We start from the raw sequence: 18,304 nt of genomic DNA on the forward strand, positions 1-18,304 counted from the left end.
TGGGTACATTTCAGCTACATACTACAATCACATTCTATACCAAGATAATATAATGGGCAATCTGAAGGAGATATTCAAAGTAAGCAAATTTGTCAGATTGCTTATTTTGCATTGTTTGTTCTGCTTCAGCTCGCCGCAGCAGTGAACCAGACACCTCTTCCCCCACCAGTACCTAATCCAGACCTCCTCCGTCTCCCTAGAAGAGTATAAAGATTGCTTCAGGCAAGACTCACATTAAAAGAAAGACAAGAGACCCACAGAAGCTCATACTGCCTGTGCCAGACCAAGTCCGTGTTTTCCCAGTATACAGTGTTCCCTCACTACTTCGCGGTTCACTTTTTGAGGATTCGCTGTTTTGCGGTTTTTCAATAAACTCTAAAAGACTATTATAAATAATAAAAAATTACAAGGAAGGGAGGAAGGAGAAGCCAAAGGGAGAGAAAAGAAGCCCAAGCGGCAACGGGAGAAGGAGGTGATTTATCAACACACAATTGGTTGATAAAGACTTAAAATACTGTATAACTACTAAAATAACGTATAAATATTGAAATAAATATAGTGTCCCTACTTCACGGATTTTCACTTATTGTGGGTGGTCCTGGAACCTAAGCCCTGCAATAAGTGAGGGAACACTGTACTTAAAGATGCAGAGAAAACATGGAGCCCTCTGCCATAGGATCCAGCTCTATGAAAATTTGGGATAGTTAAGCTGTGACTAATGTGAAGATGCTTCAGTATGACTTGAGAGTCATTTAACCTGAAGACTATTCCACAAATGCTTTGCATGTTTCCCAGACCTGAATGAGCCCACCCACAGACAAGGAAAGGTGTGAGGTGCATCCTCTTCATGCAACCTTTGGGCCAGAGAAGATATGAGCTGTGAGCCCATATCTCAATAGCCCAAAAGAAAATACCCACTTTTCAACCGTAATTTAAGAATAATCATAATTTTCATTTTGTAAATCAGGCTTGAGTTCCAAGAATTCAGTCCTTGTGAGCACACACAGGATGTGTACCATATTTCTGTCCAGTCTTGTCAGGAATACACAACAGCACTCCAGAGTAGTTGTGGGACTAGATGGAGCCATGCTCTCTGTGACATGCAGAAATAGGAAGTCCCAAATTCCCATATGGTGACCAGTGTGAAGATGCCTCAGTGTGGCCTGAGAGTCATTTAACCTGAAGACTAAAAACACCTTAAGGTAAAGGTAAAGTTTTCCCCTGACGTTAAGTCCAGTCGTGACCGACTCTGGGGGTTGGTGCTCATCTCCATTTCTAAGCCAAAGAGCCGGCATTGTCCATAGACATCTCCAGGTCATGTGACCAGCATGACTGCATGGAACGTCATTACCTTCCTGTTGGAGCGGTACCTATTGATCTACACATTTGCATGTTTTCGAACTGCTAGGTTGGCAGGAGCTGGGGCTAACAGCGGGCGCTCATTCCGCTCCCAGGATTTGAACCTGGGACCTTTTGGTCCGTAAGTTCAGCAGCTCAGCGCTATAACACACTGTGCCACCAGGAGCCCCTAAAAAACACCTTACTAGAGGGCAATTTTGACTTAAAAAATGGTGACCAGAACAAATGGGTCACACAGAAATGAGTGTTTATGGTTGCTAGCGAGCAAAACATTGAGTCTGCTCTGTTGTCCAAACAGAGGCTACTGTTTACCAGATTATTTTTAAAGCTTTTTTGTTGGCCACAGCCAGACCTTTAGCTTTTTAGCATGAGTCCAATTTCCTGAGCAGCTTGGCATGCATGCAGCAAAAGCAGGTAGTAGATTTGAGGGTGGGGTGAAGGTTACTCAAGGTCTACTTTGCTCTTGTTACCGCTCCATTAAAACCACTCAAAAACAGTGCTGCTACCTGCCATCTTGAGTGTGGATATAGGAAGCCATGCATGCACCATCTTGGGACTGCACTTTAAAAAAAGGGTAGCATCAGGAGACACAAGGATGTATGTTATGATTTAAGGCAACATAAGCCAGTGTGCATGGTGCATCTTCCTGAGCCCTCATTCTCACATCCCCACTTTTCTCTCTCGACTCTCCTGCTCTGAAACAGCATCTGGGATAAGGGGTCATGAATATTTCACAAGGATAATTACCTGACCTGGAAAGACTAAGCCTACTGGAGTCTTGCTGGCAGATTTAATGGCATCTTCCTCCCATTTCACTGCTCAGCATGGCCCATGGCCTTTGCTGCTGCTTTGGCCTTCACCTGCACCCCTGCCAATTAGCCCTAGCTCCCCACGACCCAACTCCCATTGCAGGCCTAAATCTTGGCAGGCTGGTCATGGCAGTGCTCCTGCCTTCACCCTCTACAGCCCATCTTTCACTTCTCGCTGGTCCTGCTTCTAAAATCCTTGGCAATAATCCTGCCAGTTGACTTAGCCCTTATCCCCCTCTCTGCTCCTCAGTGAATAAGCACATAGCACCTCTTCCTGCTCACCCACATACTCAGTGCACCTGTACTCTTCACATTTAACTCTGGCTACTAGCAGGCTTCCAGATGCTAAAAATAACCCACTCTTCCAGCTCTCACATCCTCTCCCTTATGTGAAGTTAAATTAAGAAAGCTGGGACTAGGAGGATAAATGCTCTTCTTGCCGTTTCACCCCAAGTGCTGCCAACCCCGCCCTTCTTTCCACATATTGAGAGCGAGCGAGCGAGAGCGCACACCTCTCTAGAACACTCTCTGTCACAATTTAGAGCCCCCAGGGCAATATTAAACACCATAAAGCCAAGATTGCTGGTGCCATCCACCAAATTCCACACTCTCCCTGAACACACATGCGTACGCGTATACACACACGCCAGGGCTCTATTGAATTTTATTTTAGAAAGCTCAGGGATCTTTCCTATCTTTACAAAACATACTTGCGGCTCAGTTTGAAAATGGAAAAACAACAATCAAATGATACCAAGGAACATAATACTTTCAGATTTGCGATTTCCTGCTGTTGCTAAATATGATGAGGAGGGGAGAAGGATGCGATTTTTTGTATATTTTGTACCAAAATATGACATTTTTGGCAAATAATCAGAGGGATAAAGCAGCAAAATCTCCACCCAACCATCCACAAAAATATATCTTTGTAGGAAAAGCCTATGCAGAACATCCTCAATTTCATATGCCACTTTGAGAACAATGTTCAATCCAATTGAATTATCAATTACATATTATTTTCTTTAGAATGGGAATAGCCAGCCTGTGTAAATATTTGGGTATGTAAGACGCAAGCATGTGCTTTGAACAAGAGGAAACAAGGACTTAGGAAGGAAATACTAGTAAATACTGGCATCATCACATGCCCAGTCATCAACTAGCAGAGATCCTTCTTCTGCCCTTGAGAAGGGCATCTTCCAGGTGACCAGAAATAATACCTGCATTGTTCTGAAAAAAAAACCCCACTTCCAATTAATTACTCCTGTAGAATTAACAATAAGCAACGTGTCTCCCCAAAATTGCTGAGGTGCAACTCCTAATCTGTAACCCCTGGCTATGCTAACTAGATTTTATGGAAGCTACAGCTCACAACCATCTGTCTTTCCCTGCCTTGGAAGATCCTCCCCATCACTTTCTTATAGTTTGCTTCACCCACTGTTATGGTGGAAGGAGGGCTTGTTGACTTTGCTGTTAATGAGACTTTGCCTGGCATCCTATAGATCTCACTAACCAGAGCAGCCTCATTAAATCAACTGCTGAATGGTGAGGCAAAACAGAGAAATCTGATAGACTCAGTGTGTCTACTCTTGTCAGGACTAAATACGATGTAAATCTTTGTGACCTGTAGCAGTACAAAGACTAATATACACATCACAGTCTAGTTACATTTTCCACACTAAAGCTCTTTTCACCAGAGGTGACATCTGGTTTGATTTTGAGATCTGATAGGCCACCCTGGTAGATTTCCTCCTAATTGTTATTCTCCAGCTTGACCTTATACAGCTCCTACTCTCCATACAGACACTACCATCCTGCCTTGATGCTTGTCAAAACGTTTTCCTCATGACTACTGTGGAGTCTACCCAGGCTACAATAGCAACAAAAAATGTTATGTTTCTGTAATTTCTCCCCACTATTGCCTCTCCAAAAGCCCACCCCGTCAGGAATTCTGAATGTAGATTTTGTTGGGACCATCTCCATGAAATAAGGCCTTCAAGAAAAGTCCTGGACACAGGACAGGTCAGATTCGAGCACAGCAAGATCACTGAAATTCCAATGTTTAATTGTTGTCCAATTGTACAGTGTCGACCATTTTGCGAACATTTGGTTGAAAGGCAGCACATGAATATAGTTAAGAAATTATATTGAAGGCTAGCAAGACAAAAGTATGCCACATAAAATCTAAGCTTAAAAAAACAATTATATATGCAACTATATTGGCTATGAAACTTTCGCACCTGTTCACTTGAGTCTATTTTTCACAAATTTCAGCCAAATGGGTTTGCACCTTTACATGGAAAACATAATCAAAAAAAAAAGTGGGGGGGGGGGGGGAGAAAATATATGGCTCATGACTCCCAGGTCATTGGGGTGGTAAGAAAGGTTTGGCTGGCTTTAAAAGAGTTCTCCAAAGTTCTAAACTGGAATTTCGCATGTTGGAGAGCTCCCTTAAACACTAGATGAAAACCTAGTTTCACCACTCCACTGATAGCACAGAATCATAAGAGTTGGAAGACCACACAATCAAACCACCCCCAGTAGTTGGTCATCTGGTCCCTGTTTAAAATCCTTCAGAGAAGGAGACTCCACCAACAAGCATGCTCCCTCCTCAATATGACAGTCTTCAAAATATTTCAAAAAGGCTTTCATGTCACTTCTTGAAGTTTGCTTCTTTAAGCTAAATATATCCAGCCTCCTAAGTCACTCCTCACAGGGCTTGGTTTCCAGACCTTTGATCATTTTGGTTACAATTTTTCAATAGCCTTCTAGAATTGTGGTGCTCAAACTGGATGCGGTATTCCAGCTGAGGTGTAACCAAGACAGAATAGAATTATACTGTCACTTCCCTTGATCTTGATACGATACTTCTATTTCTGAATCGCAATGGATTTTTAGCTGCCAACTACAGTTAACTCATGCTTGGTTTGTGACCTACTACAACTCCTAGATCCAAGGCAGATGGTCAAGGCAGATGTCACCCACCCTATATCTCTGTATTTAATTTTTCTGCCTAAGTGTAGCACCCTGCATTTTTTTCTGTTGAAATTCATGATGTGCGAGTCACCAACTTTCACTGGTGACTGTGTAAAACTCTTGTATTTCAGTGATATATGTTAGGGAGTCAAGATTGATTGTATTGCTCTATCAAGTGTAGGCTCTGTGATAAACCCAAGTTTTATATATTGTGTGATTACACAGCTTCAATCCCAGTAAAACCAGTTGCAAAATATAGCATTCTGAATAAGCATCAATGCATCAATTTCTTTCAACATTCAAAAGATGGAAGATTGAGTTAGGAGCAAGAACATGTCAAAGAAGAACACATACCTCTGAATGGAGAAGCTAACCATCTCAAGTTAGCTTTCTGCTTCCCATTATGGGTTTTCTAAGGAACCTTTTCCCTCATGTTATTTGCTCCATGCTTTCTGTTACTCATTTCCTCAAGTGACCAAGCTCACCAAGCTATACTGAAACAGTTTAATTGTTCTCCAGCCAACTATACTGCCTTTTTTTGTTAAAAAAATAAAGGGGGGAGGGTCATGGAGGCACTAGAGGAAAAGACAAACTCACAAAGCTGATAATTTGTTATGACTAAGGTCCAATTCACATGATCTTGTTTACCATCTTTTGCTAATGAAAAGATTAATTAGCATTAAAAGAAGCCTTAAAGGTGATTACGTCCAACTCAATCCAGGAGATCTGCTGCTGCACCATTTTTGATATCTGGCCTTCCAGACTCTGTTTAAAAACATTTAATGAAGCAGATTCCACCACCTTCAGACTTGGATAGATGGAAATGTTGACCTGATCCAGTAGACACACTCTCACTGCCAGCAAAAACTAGCTCCACAGGTGGCACTTTGAACAGGGTTACCATCACATCAGCTGATCATATGAATTGGTCCCTTGGGGTTTCTACAAAACTAAAAAATAACACACAGACTCGATAATGGGTTGTAAGAGAGGAGAGACCCAGGATTCTTATAGTATTCTCTAGCTCTACAAGAGAACAATGTTTCATTTCTTCTCAGCTGAAGGATACTATCCCATTAAACAACACAGGCACTTGTGTGCATGTTAGGAAACTGCAGAAAGAATGAGGTTCAGAAAACAGGTCCCCACTCCTTCCATAGCATCATAACATGCACAGAAGAGATCTTTGCTTTCTTCAGGAGGCAGACAACAGAGAAACTCCCATATGGATGCAGTAAGCAATAGCATTTAGGGGACATCTGTAGTAGAAGAGTTATGCAACACCCCCACCCCCCAAAAATAAAAATTAGAAAGGGGAGCCCTTGCCATATGTTCATGAAAATGTGTCAGATACCACCCAGAAAGTGGTCCCAGTGTCAAGTCTCATAATTGGCCAGGAAAGTAGCAGCAATGGACCTAGTCTCCCTTCACCCCACAGCAGAGAGAAGGTGAATCACTTTGGCCTCAACTCAGTGCTTGGTGGGGAAAATCCATCCTGGCTTGGATCTCCCACAGTTCCCAAAGCAGACCAGCCACCTGCCATTGTCAAAACCAAAGAAGTTCCCATAACATCAGTAAGCAGGGGAGGGCAAGTGGCATGACGTCAATCCTGATTGCTCCTCCGGTGTCCAGTGAAGAACAGCCAGGTCCTGGGCACCCTTTCTTCAGCTGTCCTCCTTCCTCATTGCCATAGCCCCCCCAATAGTCATCTTCTGTGGGCGGGTCATATTTGGGACTGCGGATGTCATTGGCTGGCACGTCCCTGTAGAAGGAGGAGGGATCAGCAGGAGGTGAACCTCCGAGGCCATAGAGGTGGTTGGATGAGGTGTTAGGATGAGGATGTGGGTGAGGGTGGGGGTGGGGCCTAGGGTGGGGAGGGGGATGAGCCACTCCATTTTCCCACTCTGGCCTACAGCCCCAGTCAAGCCCAACTTGGTGGTGACTGACAAGAGGGCAGCCCTGAAAGACAGCTTCACTGAGATGACGCAAGTCACGCCCCTTGAGTTCAGCAGGGGATGAACATATGACATCTGAGGTGGAGACTCGCGTGCGCCTGAACCAAGCCCAGAGGGAGCGGGCATGACAGTCACAAGCCCACGGGTTGTTGTTGAGGCGCAGGAACTCCAGGGAGGGCAAGTCCGAGAGAGTTTCTCCTGGGAGGGTTGTCAGGCTGTTGTTGAACAAGTACAGAATGGTGAGCTTGCCCAGGTCCCGGAAGGCCCAAGTTGGAATGGCGCGCAGGCGGTTCCTGTGCAGCAACAGGCGGTCTAATCCAGACAGGCCCCGGAAAACATTCTCTGAGAGCTGCCAAATCTTGTTGCCGTGCAGGAAAAGATGGCTCAGGTTAGCCAAGTCCACAAAAAGGTCATCCTGGGAGATGAAGGAAGAAGGAAAAGCTATGAAAGGAACTGCTGCTGTTGCAAAAATGACTGTCCCTATACATGTGACCTGGCTATTGGAGCTGTCATTCCTTGCTACCTCATGTCTGTTGCTCCCACCCTTATGCCTGGATGGAAACCTAAAGCTTATCGACTTCTGCTCTGGCTGTCTTGCACCACAAGAGAGACACTTTCTCTCCTTCCCACCTACACACAACAAACTTTGTCCTCTCCCCACTAAGGATGTGGCTGGAAGGAATGAGCCATGATCTGTAAATGCATTTTTACGGCTGCAGGCCAGGCTGCAGTTTCCCCTCCTCTTAAGCCACAGTGCCCAGGGCCGGATAGGCATGTGGTTTTTAAGTGAGTCGCTGGCAGGGCACCGAGTATCTGCCTTTGGGAGGAACCATCATGTGGAGGAGAACCACATAGGTTCTTCACCAGTCTTTGAAGATATAGCCGAGGATGGGTATGGGGCTCATTTTTCTTTCCCGCCCCCTGATTAACACACTAAGCCATCTATTTGGAGTGGGTGTGTCAACACAAATTCCCCCACCCACCTTATTCTACAAGTGAGGTAATTTCATTTCTTATCCAGCCAAAAAGTTCATGCAAATTCACAAGCCATATTTATTGTATCACTTCTCACTGGCGAGCCCTCTGTCCCCTCTTTTCCTTTGCACACTGTCCTTCCCCCCAACAGTAGTCAGAGACTTCCATGTTAGAGATGTAGCAAATGAATTTTGGATTTTATTTTAAACTTTAACGGAGCTTTCCAAAGTACTGAACCTTATTCCCATAGCAAGTTCAGCACCCTGGATAGTTCATTATTATTTCGCTATAGAATAGAACTCACAACAGATTCACCACAGTTCTGACAAGGCAACTATCACTGGCCACTATCCTCCCACTCCCCAACCATACAGCTTGGCTGAAAAGCAAAGATGAAAATCTCCCTTTCCCCACAGTCCATAGATCTCCCAGAATGGAATGGATTTTACCCAAAAAGAAAAAGGTCATTCTATTCATACCATCCACCAGAGAACCTCTCAGGGCCCAGAGGTAATGGCCTGAGTTCCCTACTACATATTAATTGTACTCTTACTCACCTGCAGACAAAGCAGATTGTTCTCCTGGAGATAGAGGTATTGGAGGCTGAAAAGATTGCGGAAGATTGTGGTTGGAAGGCTGCTTAGCTGACAACGGTAAAGGTGCAGAGATTGCAGCCGCTCCAGTCCCCGGAAAGTCCCTGGGTCAAGAGTGCGCAGATTACGGTTGTCCCCCAAGTCCAACTCTTCGAGAGCCTGGAGGTGGCGGAAGGTGCCGGGCTGGATAGAGGAGATGTTGTTGGAGTAGAGCCACAGCGTGGTGAGACTTGGCCCAAACATTCCAGGCCTCAAGTTCCCAATCAGATTGTTCTGCAGGAAGAGGCGCTGGGCATTGGGTGGCAGGACCCGTGGCACAGAGGAGAAGTTATTGGCCTGGCAGCTGACTGTGGGTGGAGAAAAGTAGCAGGTGCAAAGCATTGGGCATGTGGGCGCTCCCAGGGGCAAAGCCAAGAGGAGCAGGAATGTGGGAGCCAAGCCTGGAAAAGAAGAACAGGTAATGAGCCCTTCCACTCACTGAATTCATGAGGAAGATTTCAATTGTGGCCAAACCCCTTCCCATAGAACGGGCTATTTTAAGACATCTATATCATTATCCAAACCACTAGGTGCCACTGCTCCTCTTTACTACTCCCTACTAAACCCACACTCCATATGTTTGAAATATCTTCTACTGCAAGGGTTTCAGTTAAACAGACATTTTTAAAAGAGTAAGCCAAGATTGACAACATTATCTCTTGGATAGCCTACCCATTTTGTTTTTGTTTGTTTTTTTAACGATATTTGCCAGTTACATCTCCCAGCTCTTATCTTTGGTCTGGGAGGATTGTTTACTTCCATATTAAATAAAAGAAAGCCAAAAAGCCTCCCACTCCTCAGGAGCAGAAAGGGCCCCAAATTGTGAGATTCACAAAGTCACTAAGAGTTGGCAACCCTGCCAAGGTATAATCCCACGTGAGAAGGCATGCATGCGTGGCACGCTTTTCTTTCGGCAAGCAGGGCGCATAACTTTCACCATGCGCATATGCACACAGATGGTCTCACGTGAGCACTCTCATGTACGCGTGTATGGTTCCCAACCTCTGTATGCATATGCGTAGGCAGTGTGACGTGGTGAACGAGTAACACAAGCTGCCAATGCTGTTTAAGTCATTCACACCACCTCCACTTGGGCCCTACGCTGTCTTCCCACTCCCTCCAACCTCCATTTGGCTCTCGATGAGAGATGCGCAAATGCACAGGATAGTCCTATAGGAAGCCTCAGCCATAGTGAGAGGATTAGGGCCATCTCCATTCTTTCTAACCCCAAACTTTCTTGGAGCAGGAAAATGGCAGCTCCCAGGATCCCTCATCAATACAACCATGCTGCTCCTGTTATGCTCACTACTGGGCAGGGGACTCCCACAAGGATGGTAAAAACATCAAAAAACCATCCGGGCATCCCCTGGGCAATGTCCTTGCAGACGGCCAATTCTCTCACACCAGAAGCGACTTGGTGCAAGTCGCTCCTGACACGAAAAAAAAAAAAGGGGGGGGGGGGAACTCACATGAAGTAAAGCTCATCTTTTGGTTATAACACCCCAAGCTATGGTTCCTGAAGCAGCACAGATTTTTCAATCCATTATTTCCCTTTCCTCTTGGATTGAACACCAAGGTCTGCCCCATATTCTTCTGAAATGGGGAGAGAAGGAATGGGAATGTTTTCAGCCACTTTTGCTTCAAAAGTCAGCAGTCTCAATTTGTGGCCTTCCAAAAGTGCTCCGCAAACACATCTCTCCTAGCAAAGACAAGAGGATGGTCACTATTTTGTATGTGTGTGTATGGGGGGAATGGGGGACAGAGGGCATCCTGCCAGCTGTTAATGGCTGGCAAAATAAGATGTTGTTGCCTTGTAGTCCACTACAGGACCCACAGAAAAACTGGGAGAAAATGTGATTCCACACTCGCTCTCCACACCTTGCTGTTAAGCCATTTTCTTCCCCAAGCCCTGCAAGGCAGGATGGGGTGGGTGGGAGGGAAGCCTGTGTTCCTTGCAGCAAATGACCATTTCCTCCAATAAAAGACAGATCAGACCTCTCTCAAGGGAAAACAGGGGAGAAGCCATTCTCTTGAGCTGAGTGTGTGGGGTGGAGGAAGGGAGGGAAGGGCGCTGCAGCTGCTAATGTTGCCTGCCTCTGTCTCTGGACTCTTCTCTGATGCGGTGGAACGGCTGTAACCCAAGGAGTCTCATCCATAATTCAGGCCTGTGGCTTTCGCAGGAGCTTGGGCAGAGGGAGGGGAGGGGAGGGGAAGGGATTGGAAGCTCTCATCTCTCCCCATAAAAGCCCTCTGGCCTCACTGCATTGTCTTGGGGGGCAGGGAGCTTTCAGGCAAGTTGTAACTGCTGACCTCCCACTCAGAAACTCACATATATGCACATATTCATTTGCTTTTTCTCTTTCAAACACACACACACTTCCAGGGGAGCTACTGAGGTGACTTTCATGCTCAGTTCATTCTCAGTCTTACCACCCCTGTTCACCAATAAATCTAGGGATTACCTATCCCCCTGGCTTTTTCAGTTCTTCCTCTCCCTCGAAACACTTCCACTATCCCACATTTTAATTGCCATATATAAAAAGGGGAGGGGGAGGCTTTACTGGATTTTCTCAGCAAAGCCAAGACGAGACTCATTCATAATTTTTAAGTGGAAAAATTCAAACTCAATCAAACCACGTTTGACTCCTGTGCCTCTGTTGCTACCATACAACACTGGGGATTGCCCTTGTTCTCAGTTGGCAACACACATCTATAATCCCCACCCAAGGCCAGACTTGTGTGTGTGCCCCTTAGTTAAGGCATTTCCCCCCACAACGTGCCTCTTCAGAGATTAAAACCCTTGATCCTTCCCTCAGAAGGAAATTTCACTGAATGTTCATTAACCTTGCCAGATAATTCTAGCTTGTACTCCTATTAGCACAAGTCCCTCTATGTCCTATCCCCGGCTTTTAACCACATTGCTATGATGAATTACCACTCCCTTGAGAAAGTGCAGGAACAACTCATCCCGTGAGAAAGGAAGGGTGGGAAATGATGTGTGTGCGTGATAGAGAGTTACAGCAGGAGCCCTGTGTGTGTGTGTGTTGTGTGAGCGCACGCCTGTGTGTGCCTTTGGCAATGGAAGTGGGTCCAGCTCCCCTTCTGCCTCCATTCCAGGTCTTCAGCATCCAAAGGCTGCACACCTGAAGGCCTCTTCTTCAGTTATATAGGAAGCAAAGAGGAAGTCACAGGTGGGACATCCTACCACAGATCAACCCGAGGGCAGTTGAAAGGAAGTGTGGGAAGGGTAAGGATGAGCTTTGGTGCCAGGAGACTGAACAGGCTAGGCATCCTCTTTGGGGGTGGAAGGAAGTTATTAGAGATGGAGGGAGGGAGGAAATTGCTAGAGGTCAGCTCAGTGAGAGGAGAGCACAGAGGCTTCACTGAACTAGAGACTGTGTGTGTGTGTGTGTGTGTGTGTGTGTAGGGGGGGGGGTAGGCAATTCAAGACCATAAGTGGCTTATGGTCTGATTTGGGGCTAGGATCTCTCCAAATATTTGGAAAATTGTAGCCCACGATTTTGAGTCCACCATTTCTAAACTTAAACTGCCTGCTTTTGTAACCTAAAGGGTAAAAGCAAAATCTTTTTCAGCAGAGAGGTTTGTTAAACCAGTGGGGAGAGGGAAAAAATATTTTTTGTCTCTATAAAAATACCTTTCCCCTGTCTTTTTAAGGGCAACAAATTGTTTCCTTGTCTAGGTTCACATGTCACACTTCCAGCTTATGAGGAACAACACTACTGAATAGAGATGAGAGCACACCGACACCACTTTGATTTCAAGCAGAGCATTTGTCAAAAGACAAGGCACAATATGGACTAGGAAACAGCAAGAGAGGCAGCCTTCCACCCTGGGTTAAAAAGAGTCTGTATGAACCTTCAACTATAGCAAGAATATTTTTTGGTTCTATCTCCATAAAGTCAACCAATTTAAAGTGCTTCAATTTTTTTAATGCTTTGTTACCATCCCATACTCCCAGCCGATGGACTCATCATCCCAGCACCCTTTCCTATTTCCACAGAATATGGCCAGATTCTGGGTGCAGTAGGTGGCTAAGAAAGGTACAGTTGGTGAGACATGGATGAGAATTTTTCCACATTCCAACGCATTCCTCCACAACAGAATAATGTTCTTCCAGTGCACTAGGTTTGCCCTATCTTGATTCTGACCCACAGTCTTTCCATGGACTGTACCTTGTTGCCAAAGACAATATTGGAACCATCAGCCTGCTGATGGGTGCCATTTGATAATATAATACTATTAATAATAAATTATTTCCTGCCTCTCCCTACAACTTGAGGCGTGACCCTCCAGTTACCAACCTATGTGCAACAAACATGATGTAGATGGGGTGACAACAGGCCACTTTGAAAGGCTTTGGTCAGAGCTTCTGTGGTTCCATTATCCAAAGGACAAATGCACCAGACTCTAATCACTAGCCAGGGCTTTATAGATCTTTTTTTTTCCTCAAGTGTATTTTAAAGATTGCCTGGAACGGGTTTCTCATCCTCCTGGTCAGAGATATATCCTTGTAATTGCCCACACAGCTGTTCCAAGTCAGCATGTGCCAATGTTTATAGCCACTTTCCCCAGCCTAGTGCTCTCCAGGTGTATTGGAAGGCAATCTTCGCCATCTCATTTCCTGGCTGGGGATGGTGGGGGTTGTAATCCCACTCATCTGAAGTGTTAGGGAAGTCTGATTTCCAAAACCTGCAGAGAAAGGCTCACAGGGTCCATCTGGAAAAGGGAATCCATTTCGGAAGCTGAGTTCTGTGCACTTTTCAACACAGGATATCCGTTGTGACCCAAAGCACCACCTAGAAACTCACATCTGGGAAAATGACAATAAAAGCACCCGCTCCATGATGGGGCAGGCTGAGAGGTGAAGAAGGCAAACATCCCCAGGCGGGGCCAGGAGGGAGCCGGCCCTGACGTGGCTGCTGACGTGGGAGGCAAGCTGAACCCAACCCAATGCCTCTTTCGTCTATAATTCAACACCCCCCAAATAAAGCAGCTGCCTGTTGTTGCATAACCCATTGGGGGCCAAGACTATAAACAGCAACAAGGAGAGCTAAGCAGAAAGGCAGGCAGGCCTCCAGTTCATGCAAGGAACAGCAGCCGGCCAGAGGGGCCAACCCTTGGCTTGCCCACGGAGTGGAGTCCCTGGGCAGTGCAGCTGTCCAGCAAGGAGGGCACTGCCCGCTTGGCTCCTGCCTCTGCCATTTCTTGGCTCCAGGGACTAAAGGGGCATCCTCTGCCCTTCATGAACTCTGCCCCATCCTTTGAAACACAGAAAACCTTCAAGCCGTCCCTCCTTCCTTTCCCTTCCTTGGAATATAGAAAACCTTCCCTTCCTTTCCCTTCATTTCCTTGGGATACAGAAAGTCTTCAAGTCTTGGCTCCTTCCCTTTCTTTTCTTTCCTTGGGATTTAGGAAACATTCCCTTGCCTTCCTTGGGATACAGAAGAGCTTTGCTTCCCTTTCCTTCCCTTCTTTTCCTTTCCCCAGGATAGAGAAATCCTTCAAGCCTTCCTTCCTTGGGATACAGAAAGCTTTCAAGTCTCCTTCCTTCCTTCCTTCCTTCCTTCCTTCCTTCCTTCCTTCCTTCCTTCTTTTTCCTTCCTTGGGATACATAAAGCCTTCAAGCCCCCCTTCCCTTCCTTGAGATATAGAACACCTCATTCCCTTTATTTTCCTTCCTTGGTAAATACAAAACATTCCTTTGCCTTCCTTGGGATAAAGAAAGCCTTCAAGCCTCCTTCCTGTTCCTTCCTTGGGATTCAGAAGAGCTGCCTTTCTTTTCCCTTCTTTTCCTTTCCCTTGGGGAGAGAAATCCTTCAAGCTTTCTTTCCTTTTTTTCCCCTTCCTTGGAATACAGAAAGCCTTCAATGCTCCTTTTTCTTTCCTTGGGATACAAAAGAGCTTCCTTTCCTTTCCTTTCCTTGAGATTTTCTTCAAGCCTTCCTTCCTTTCTCCCTTGGGATACAGAAAGCTTTCAAACCTTCTTTATTCCTTCCTTGGGATACAGAAAGCCTTCGAGCCTCCTTCTTTTTCTTTCCTTGCGATACAGAAGAGCTTCCTTGCCTTTCCTTAGGATAGAGGCATTCTTCAAACCTTCCTTGGGATACAAAAAGCTTTAAAACTGCCTTCCTTCCTTCTTTTTCCTTTAAGAAAAAGCCTTTAAGCCTCCTTTTTTCTTCCTTGGGATACAGAAGAGCTTCCCTTCCCTTCCCTTCCCTGGGATAGAGAGGTCTGTCCTTCCTTCCTTCCTTGGGATAAAGAAAGCCTTCAAACCTCCTTTTTTCTTCCTTGGGATACAGAAGAGCTTCCCTTCCCTTCACTTCCCTGGGATAGAGAGGTCCTTCCTTCCTTCCTTGGGATACTGAAAGCCTTCAAGCCTCCTTCCTTCCCTATCTCCTCTCTCTCCTTTCCTTCCTTTTCCTTCCTTGGGATACTGAAAGCCTTCAAGCCTCCTTCCTTCCCTGTCTCCTCTCTCTCCTTTCCTTCCTTATCCTTCCTTGGGATACTGAAAGCCTTCAAGCCTCCTTCCTTCCTTATCTCCTCTCTCTCCTTTCCTTCCTTTTCCTTCCTTGGGATACTGAAAGCCTTCAAGCCTCCTTCCTTCCTTATCTCCTCTCTCTCCTTTCCTTCCTTTTCCTTCCATGGGATACAGAAAGCCTTCAAGCCACCCTCCTTCCTTTTCTCTCCCCCCCTCCCTTCTCCCCAATGCATCACCCTTAAGGCCAGCGCATCTCAATGGGGCTACAAGGCGCTGAACTTTCTCCCAACTTTGGGAATTAGGGTGCTTGACCTCTGATCTGGAGGGAGGGAGGGAGCTAGGGAGAGGGAACCAGCTTAGAGGGGGAAAGGTCTGGACCCCCTCCCTCCCCTCCTCGGCTCCGAAAAGCCAGACGCCTTCGAGACCCGGCCGGTGCCCCGTTCTCCCTTCGGGGGCGTGAGCCAAGCTTTCACGAAGCCTCCTTTCCTCAGCCCTCCGTCTGCACATCCCAAGCGCCCCAAAGGAGAAGCCAGACCGGGAAGAGGCGGGGGGGGGGGGGAGCCGTTATTGCGGAACAAGCAGACGCGGAATAGGCACCGGAGCAGAGCGCGGAGAGAGAGGCGCCCAGGAAGCGCGGGAAGGGACTCTCGGGGCTGCTCAAGGTCGCCCTGGGGCCAGGAGGGGAAGGGAGGCAGGAGGGGGCACAGACCACACTCTGGGGAAGGGGCTGGGCTTCCCATCAAAGGGGCGACACGCCCCATCTCTCCAGGTAAAGCGGTATATCATCATCATCATCACCACCCCTCCCTCTCCTCCTCCTCCTCCAGGCTCACCGTCCAGGGTGGGTCCCAGTCGAAGCCGCATGGTGCCAGGCAGGAAAAAAACCCCAAAAGAAAGGGGAGGGGGAGAGGAGAGGGACGGAGGGAGGGAGGCGGCGGGGAAAGGCGCTCTCCTCTCCGGGGTTCTCCTCTCGGGCAGTCAGTCCGGGTCCCGAGGCTGCCTAGCAGACGGCGCGGGAGGCGGGCATCGCGGGCGAGTCTGGGCGCCGCGAGTCTGGGGGATCATGTCTGGCCGCCCGTCTCCCTGGCGGCTCGCCGTCCCGCCGCCACCCTCGGCTCCTGGGGCCAGAGCGGCCGGAGGGAAGGCGGCTTCATCCCGGGGGCTGGGCTAGGCTCCGCTCCCCGCCGCCACCGCCGCCTCGGCACCTCCAGCGCAGCGCTCCGCGGAAAAGGGAGGCGAGCGGCCGGGCGGAGGCGCCTTATTCCCGGGAAGGCTCGGGCTCCGCCCCCCTCGCGCGCCCGGCTGATTAACCCTTTGCGTCGAAGGAAGGAAGAGACGCCGCCGCCGCCACCACCGCTCCGGGGCGCGCCCAGACAGGCCACGCCCCCTTCCCCGCGCGCCTGGGGCAAAGCTGGGAGTGATTGGCCCTCCCTTCTTCATTCCAAGTGGCCCCCGCACGAGGCGCGTCTACGCTTAATGCGGTTCCAAAACGGTATTGAGGGAAAATATAATTCTCTGTGCGGATGATTCCATCGGATATCCCGGATGGATGGGGATGGCACAAACCATCAAGAGATTGGGTTGCTGTGAGCTTTTCCGGGCTGTATAGCCACGTTCCAGAAGCATTCTCTCCTGACGTTTCGCCCAGGCATCCTCAGAGGTTGTGAGGTCTGTTGGGAACTAGGCAAGGGAGGTTTTTATATCTGTAAAAAGTCTAGGGTGGGAGAAAGAACTCTTGTCTGTTGGAGGCAGGTGTGAATGTTGCAACTGGCCAGCTTGATTAGCATTGCAACTTTAAAGCCTGGCTGCTTCTTGCCTGGGGGGAATCCTTTGTTCGGAGCTGTTAGCTGGCCCTGATTGTTGCCTGTCTTCTGAGTGTTGTTCTTTGTTTACTGTCCTGATTTGTGAGGTTGTGAGGTCTGTTGGAAACTAGGCAAGGTCCAGGGTGGGAGAAAGAACTCTTGTCGGCCTGAGGCAAGTGTGAAGGCGGAAACAATCAGGGCCAGCTAACACCTCCTAACAAAGAATTCCCCCAGGCAGGAATCAGCCAGGCTTTGAAGGCTTTTCAATGCTAATCAAGGTGATTAATTGCAGCATTCACAGACAAGAGTTCTTTCTCCCACCCTGGACCTTCCACAGATATATAAACCCCACTTGCCTAGTTTCCAACCTCTGAGGATGCCTGCCATAGATGTGGGCGAAACGTCAGGAAAGAATACTTCTGGAACATGGCCAGAGAGCCCGGAAAACTCACAGCAACCCAGTGATTCCCAGTGAAGCCTTCGACAACACATCAAGGGATTTTCCTGGCCGCAGTTTGCTTCCAAGTGCGTTAAATGCTTCGTGTAGATGCGTCCTCGGAGGCTGGATCAACATTGCCATAGCATGCAGTTTGGAACTGGTCAGTGTCGAGACCCATATGATGTAGTTCGAGGGCATGCTATGGCAATGTCGATCCAGCCAGGGTTTGCCTCCTCGGCATGCCTTAACCTGGATTGAGTTCTCTCTCTCCGGACCTGACGGAGCCATCCTTGGTCCAAGACGTGGGTGAGCGTGGAGCTGCCTGCCTTGACTCCTGGAGTAACTCCCAGCTCAACGGATTGGCGGATTCGGAGCAGCTCAAGAAAGTGATGGGTTGGAGCAGGTGAAGCGCACAGAGAAGACAAGTCCTCCGACTGCGCTCAGGTTTCAGGAAGGACGCTTCCCCTTGGCACGCCCCCTTTTGCGGGGGCCTCTGAGCCTGTGCAGAGCGCTCTTTCTTCCAGAGAGGAGGGGGAAGCAGGCGGAGATCGTTTCCGGAGGGAAGAGGAGGAGGTGATGTCCTTAAAGTCTCCCTTGTGCCTTCCTCGTTCCACGACTCCGCTCGGATCCTGTTTGTCCCCATGAAAAGCGGGCCGGACTCTGGTTTCATTGCCTTTGGGAGACTGGGAAGTAATCCGATCCGTCTGGAGGAAGAAGCGGAGTAGCACCGTCTCGCTCTCTCTCTCACTCTCCCCCCACAAATGGAAAGAGTGGTGACCCCCGACTCCTCAGAGACAGAGGGAAACCGAATTAACTGAAACGCCTCGCCACTCAGCGCTCGGCTGGAAGGACGCGCCGGCG

The 18,304-nt window shown here is 47.9% G+C and overlaps 1 protein-coding gene across 1 annotated transcript; it reads right to left on the reverse strand.

The window, feature by feature from the left end:
* Positions 1–2,814: 2,814 nt before the first annotated feature.
* Positions 2,815–16,529, reverse strand: rtn4rl2 (reticulon 4 receptor like 2). The gene is made up of 3 exons (XM_062967168.1): positions 16,036–16,529; positions 8,629–9,104; positions 2,815–7,511 (listed from the first exon to the last, which is right to left on the reverse strand). The coding sequence occupies exons 1-3, from the start codon at positions 16,064–16,066 to the stop codon at positions 6,687–6,689; spliced, it is 1,332 nt and encodes a 443-aa protein (XP_062823238.1). The 5' UTR covers positions 16,067–16,529; the 3' UTR covers positions 2,815–6,686.
* Positions 16,530–18,304: the final 1,775 nt, after the last annotated feature.

The sequence above is a fragment of the Anolis carolinensis genome, chromosome 1 (genome assembly GCF_035594765.1).
Source record: "Anolis carolinensis isolate JA03-04 chromosome 1, rAnoCar3.1.pri, whole genome shotgun sequence".
In the NCBI taxonomy this organism is placed as follows: Eukaryota; Metazoa; Chordata; class Lepidosauria; order Squamata; family Dactyloidae; genus Anolis; species Anolis carolinensis.